Source organism: Eutrigla gurnardus (genome assembly GCF_963514095.1).
Source record: "Eutrigla gurnardus genome assembly, chromosome: 9".
NCBI classification, from domain to species: Eukaryota; Metazoa; Chordata; class Actinopteri; order Perciformes; family Triglidae; genus Eutrigla; species Eutrigla gurnardus.
In genome coordinates this window covers 12,752,511-12,759,269 of record NC_139923.1, presented here as the reverse complement: position 1 = coordinate 12,759,269, position 6,759 = coordinate 12,752,511, and the positions used below count along the sequence as shown (strand labels likewise).

Here is a 6,759-nt window from a genome sequence, read left to right as displayed (position 1 = left end):
CATCTGTTTTCTTATGCTTTCTTTTGGTTTTATGCATTTTATTTTGTAACTAAAAAAAGCCTTAACACGTTTCTTTTGAATGAAGTGGCTCATGCTGCCCTCTACTGTTACAGAGGCAGACTGCATCTTCTATATCTAACATTCACTCAAAACCATGAAACTGAAAACCGTTGGTGACATTGCAGTTATTGTTATTAACTCAATGGTTAATTCGCGCGACAAACACGCTGCAGACTGCAGCTGCGTGACGCGAGTAACACTGATATTAAGTCGCCATTATCATCGTCCTCTCGGCACGCGATGCGACTCAAAGTAATGAATTAAACTTGCATTTCTCTAACTATTTAGCGCAATAAGGTCAATAACGCCAGTTAATTCACACAATAGTGGACATATCGTCGGCGGGATCATTGTGAATCCGTTATTCGAAATACACGGCCTGCTGTTTCTTTGTAACAGCGGCCCGCGAGCCTTCCACTTTTAGCCAGCCAATCAGAGCGCAGCTTATTGAGGCCTTCCATCCAATAGCGGGACTGCTTGTTGTCTTGCCCCGTTGCGACCGCGGACAGACAGAAGCAAGTGGACCGGTTTGAAGCTAAGCTAATTCAATCACGTTGCAGCTACTTCGTTTTCATTGTTTGCATTGGTTCCGTGTGTGGTACAAGTGCGTATCCGTTTGCGAAAAATCAAAGCTGCCTGTGAGTATTTTATCCACCGGGCTAAGAAGCGAAACGAGACGTTTATTTCTGTAAACTACTCCTGTGCTGCTAGCTGCGGTTAGGCGCCAGTAGTGTTTGACAACAGCGCTATTCGGTCACGTTCCCGGTGTTGTTGTTGGTAGCTCCTGAGTGAACGCGCTAATTTCCGTTAGCGGCAAAAAAAAATTTTATAAAAATAAAATACATCTCACGTTATCTAAAATTCAGATAAGCATGGCAGAATTCCTCGAAGACCCGTCGGTTCTTACGAAAGATAAGCTGAAGAATGAGCTTACAGCCAACAACGTGCCGCTTCCCAGTGGAGAGCATAAGAAAGAAGTGTACGTGCAGCTGTACCTGAAGAACTTAACCGTACTGAACGACAAGAAGAGCCCGCCTGTGGACACCTTCTCCAGCGACGAAGAGTTGCCCGCTCCCGTGGTGTCCAACAAAAGTCGATCTGGAAGGGTACGGCTTGGTTTAATTGTTTTTTTTTTTATTGGAGTATAACCGGCGCGATGCTGTCGTCTGTATGTGTTGATTGGACACTTGAATGAGATGTAATTTGAATCTTTCTGCAGAAAGCTACCAAAAAGACCGACAAGCCTCGCACGGAGGAGGTGGAGGTGACAGATCTCACTGATGAAGATTTAAAACAACAGCTGGAGAAACACGGTGTGGAGTCCGGACCAATTGTTGGTGAGTTCCTGGAGGCCTGTCGCACAATTTTCTTAAATCAACTTCTTCAACATGAGGATTAGATTCATTATAGATATGATATTGTTATTATTGCTATTCAAAGATGCACTGATAAGTTATTCAAAGATCACAATTAAGTTTTCAACTATAGTCTGAAGCTAATGTTTGAGGCAGACACCAGTATTGTAATTCAAGAAGAATATATTGGCCGTTTTTTTACAGTTTTTTTTTTTTTTTTAAGAATCCTTAAAAAAGAAAAAAAGAAATAAAGTTACACAATTTTGACCAGCTCTTAGACAAAAAATCGAACAGGAATTAGCAAATATTGGCCCATGTAATTATGTTCAAATAATGACTAAATTGAACAGAAATCTATGAATTCTTCGTGAGGTAAATGTCAAGTATTGTATATCTTTTTTCTGCCCCTCAGCTACCACCCGTAAGTTGTATGAGAAGAAGCTGCAGAAGCTTTTGGAGCAGCCTCCAGCTGAACCTGAAGCTCCGACGGACGTCACAGCCCTCCCGAAGGCAGACAGCAACCAGAATGGCAACACTTATTCTGACCAGTACAGCGACAAGGAAGACGGTGAGCTCCGACCACACGTTACCCGCAGGCTTTTGAAAGTTTGCATTACTAATCAAGCTAAATAACATGACCTCAATGTGTCGGTATGTTTTCTTTTATAAAGCAAAGTTATCCAGACACGTTGATAAACCTGCTTCTTGCAGCAGGTCCCCGATTAAATGTTGGGATTGGGATTACTGTACTGATAGCTATTTGTTGCACTGTTGCCTTAACATTACATGTGTTTTTCAGAGGAGATTGCTGCCACTGAGCCAGTTCCTGTGGTTGAAAAGGCTGTGAGAAGCAGAGGGAAAACTCCGGTCACCGCCAGAACCAGCAGCCGACGACAAACCAAGGCAAGGCACATTTTGCCATTTACAATCTTTGTGATTGTAGTACATTTTGTGTTTGTATTAACGTTGTTTTTATATTACACTGACAGGTGGTGGAGGAAATTATTACTGAAGAAACCCCTAAGAAGGCCAGTGAGAGTGTTGTTGAAGATATCCTTGCCAATGAAATAAACACACCAACAGGCATTAGGTAATAAGTACATGAATGAAAAGTTGAATGTAAAGAATATCCTTGACCTCGGAAACACTAGTTTGATTTTTCTTTTTTCTTTTTTTTTTTGTGATTTTTTTTCTTAAATCATAGTTCACTTATTAGCTTTTTCCCAAAGTCAACTGTTTGCATTCTTACTCAGCAATAGTAGCTGTCACATCTAATGCCAAACACCATCGTTAAACTGAGACATGGACTGTGGATGAAGGTCCTTCAGGGTTAGTCTTTGACTCGGGTGTGACAGCTGTATCCATGATAACTGAAAATATTAACACTGATGCTGTTTTCCATGACATGCAGTTGACAGCTTGAGAACATCTAGTAAGTGGATCGTGGGTAAAGAGATGTTTTTGTGTCTGGCCTAAATGTTTGATTTTGTTTCCCTCATCAGTGCAACCTGCAGGCGTCCGATCCGAGGGGCAGCTGGTCGACCATTAAAACCAAGTGAATACTGGCTGGATGAGTCCCGTTTGCAGCATAGCGTCCACACTGAGACCCGCTCTTACACCGAGACTTGCTCCAGAGCGGGCAGCACCGTCTCTTCGAGCAAAGCGCCAGCGCGACGAGGCTTCCTGTCCATTTTGCTCAAGCTCCTGCTCCTCGTTGTGGTGGTTGGTTCTCTCTTCTATGCCTACCAGAACCTGGATGCCCAGACCATCAACACCCTCAAAGGCCTCCTGGACAACATCATCGCCCCCCTTGAGGGCGTCGTGAGCAATGCAGCCACCTACCTGGGCATCAGCAGCGGTGCTACGGGGGGCACAAGCAAGTAAAGGCCCTCAGCAGTCTCGCACCATGCCCACGCCACCTCCCTGCCGCCTGCCACAGCACACATACAACTCAAGCAGCAAACTTGACCCACCTCGTCTCTTTAGCCACATGGTTGGACAAAGGTTGCAGATCTAATTGAAACAATAAACTTTCTCCTCTCTGGACTCTTTCCTCCCAGCACAAGAGGAAACGGTAGCTTCTGGATAGCACTGTTTTGTGGCAGTCAGAAGAGACTCATTTTAATGTTGATTGTAATCTGAATTGTTTGTGTCTTTGTGTGTATTTAACCCTCATATGTAGAAACAGGTGCAGAATGGCGAGGCCAATTTATCCATGCATGGTTGTAGTTTTTGAAGGTCATACTGTAGTTTCTATCTGTGCCAGGTGTTTTTCTGACGGTGAAGTGCCTGGACACTCTTAGCACGTAGTGCCCTCCCATTTTCAAGCACAAAGCAGTGCTACTACTTATACCAGGATTTTACATGTGTTTCTGTATTAATTTTCGGAATTTGCTCTGTAGCTAGAGTTAGAGTGATTCATTATTTCTATGGTGCTCAGGTCGATTCAGCTCAAACTTTTTAATGTGGTCTGTGCTGGGAGGAGACACACGGTGTAATCAGGTCGCATCACTGCATGAGGAAAGTCCACCCATGTTCAGGTTGAGGTATAAAAAGTTTTTTCAGTGGCTGATTGCTGCTTTTATCTTTTTATCATTGTATATGGGGATCTATGACTAGATTTTCCTGTATTGTTATGATTTTTACTGTTAATGGATTTAGGAAGAAACATTATGGGATCTCTTTCCAATATTCTTAACAATTTACAAACTTGATAAAGTAAACATTTTTTGTGTTGATTATCTACCACTTATTTGACAGTTCTTACAAACTAAGATTGCAGTGTTCGATCATAGATTTTCCAGCCCTGCCAGTGTGCCCATTTGAGTTTACATGCTTTGGGTTTTAGTGCTCTGTTGTGCTTTTTTTTTTTTTTCAGTTTTTATTAGATTTCTGATCCTTCAGTCCTATATGCAGGATTGGCTGTCGCGGTGCACCCACATAGCCCACCTCACTGACTGCCTGTGTCCAGACATGGCAGATCTGCAAAGAAGACACATGGAGAAAATTACCAATCTATTCTCTTCAGAAGCCTTTCATTACTTCTGTTGGAACAAATTACCACAAGAACGAGACTGTACTCTGAAAGGGGTTGTTTGCCTGCTGTGGACAGAACGCGTTCACCGGAGGTGATGTCAGGGGTGGCAAAAATTTCTGGGGTATCTTTGTTTCTATTTTGATATTTTTCTAAAATGATGTGTTCAACTTTTTATAGAACATTTTACGGTAACATTTGCAAGCAATATGTTATACATGAAAGTGATACTGTATCTTAATTTGAACCTTGATGACTTAACATAAGTGATTCATCACCAGGCAGCTCTCCCACAATGGACAGAAACGACAGGGGTTATGTGGGTAAGGATTTTGAATCTGTTTATTTATGATGATGTAGGCAGTGTATCATAAAATAAACGTGGTTATTACCAGATATCCTTTTCTTTGTCTTCTGTAGCGCTGTCTGGGCAAGACCTGTATTTTCCCAGGTTTTTAGACAGATTTCCGCAGCATTTATACATTAACATTTTTTACAACCAGTCCATGCCTTTTAGACATTTTTTAAAAATTCCGTTTTTCATTCATTTGAATGTGGATGTGATCACAAGAGAGTATGATGGCTTCTATTGATGTGTCACAATATCAAGAGGTAATGCAGAAAAAGTGGATGTGATGTTCAGAATGCGTCACTATGTCAAGTTTTAAATCAGATAATTGAAGAAATTCAGTGGGAAACAATGGCAGGTGTACAGGTATATATAATACCATGATTAAGGCCACAGCATTTACAAAATGTTCCCCCCAAAAAGTGGCTACACTTTGTTGTGAACTGAAGGTGAATTTTGCTAACATGCATTAAGGTAGGAAAACATTTGTCAGGCTTTTAGTCTATAGGTTATTAAGAAAGATTCTTATATTCTGAGGTGGACAACATGATTGTCAACAAATGCTAATAGCCAATTTAACACAAGGCTGATAGCCATCTTGTCTACAGGTTTTCCTGCAGTGGCTGTGCTCTAACAGTGATTCTCCCCCTGCTGGCTCAGTGCTGTCAGTGCTTTACTAAGGATTCCAGCTTATCATCAGCTCAGGGGCCCCCAGTGGCTCCCTGGCTCCAAAAATGCTGGAGTCATCTTAATGTGAAGCGGTCAGCTCGGCCAAAGTATGAGTATGAAAAATAAAGCTGATGTTTTGTGGGTGATTACAAACGGTGTCATAATAAGAATGCTAATCATAATTGTGAAGTGGTATGTGGGACATTTTTTTTTAAACAAGATTTTTGTTTCTTTAATATTCAACAGGATATATATGTTGTTGTAGGTGAATGTGTACCAGCTGAGTGAGGTGACCCTTGGAGTGCCAAACCAAGACTCTATAGGGGATGGAGAGGCTTAATCATTTAAATCCAGTAGGACAACAGGAAGGGGAGCGGGAACACATTACAAGTGTTGGAGAAAGGACTGAGACTCACAGTAACTGGACGCTCAAGACAACAGGTGAACAGCCACGATTTCCTTTGTTATGTGGACATTTTAGATATCTGCAGGAGGCACACAGATTTAGACTGGATTTGGTTGGATTTTGGTTTACGTTGTATATGAGTTTCTGGGAAGGTGCTGCAGTCCAACCTTTTCTTTATAAAGTGACAACATGTGTCTTCTTCATGTTCACTTTGTCCCGTGTGCAGAGTTCAGAGGTCTGGTGCTTTTCAGTCTTTGTAGAATTTCAAATGAACTGTATCTTAGTAATGTGTTTCTCCACCACATATAAGTAGGTCTACATACAGTTTTTGCACCACTAGCTATGATAGCTTCCAGTTTGACTTCATCTCTATACTGAAGCAACCACGACCTGAACCATTAAAGGGCCAAGTCACTTTTTTTTTAATCAAGAACAAGAAATATGGAGTAATTTGGGAAACATTTCTTCGAGGGTAGGTTGAGTAGGTTGTTTCTTTGTAAAATTGACTGTTCAAGTGTTGAATGTGTTGCCTGCCATCTGTACTGTGTACTGTCTGTGTTCAAGTTCACGGTGGACTTACCCTTCTCAGTCACATACAGACTAGACTTGTCTACAATTTTTGGCATAAAAAGGCAAATTTTCTGATGATACTTCCTCAATCATTCAGGTACAAACTGTGTTATTATTTATGCATAATTAAAAGTTGTGAACCCTAGTGTCCCCACTGTGACCTTGCAGGCAACGACACCTCGTTATCCACTCGTGTTTACGTGCTTGTGAGTGTACAACACTTTCTCTTGGTAATCCAGTTTCCCTCAAGGCTAATGAATGAACAGTTTACCAATGCAGTTCAATGGTGCTTTCACCCTCCTTCAGAGATGGCAAA

At 41.6% G+C, this 6,759-nt stretch overlaps 1 protein-coding gene across 1 annotated transcript; it reads left to right on the top strand.

Annotated features, from left to right (window-relative positions):
* Positions 1-536: 536 nt before the first annotated feature.
* On the top strand, positions 537-4,843 carry tmpob (thymopoietin b). Its single transcript, XM_084017174.1, has 6 exons — positions 537-1,166; positions 1,280-1,397; positions 1,828-1,983; positions 2,215-2,318; positions 2,405-2,505; positions 2,918-4,843. Exons 1-6 carry the CDS (start codon positions 933-935, stop codon positions 3,297-3,299), a joined length of 1,095 nt encoding a protein of 364 aa, XP_083873300.1. The 5' UTR covers positions 537-932; the 3' UTR covers positions 3,300-4,843.
* The last annotated feature ends 1,916 nt before the right edge of the window (positions 4,844-6,759 follow it).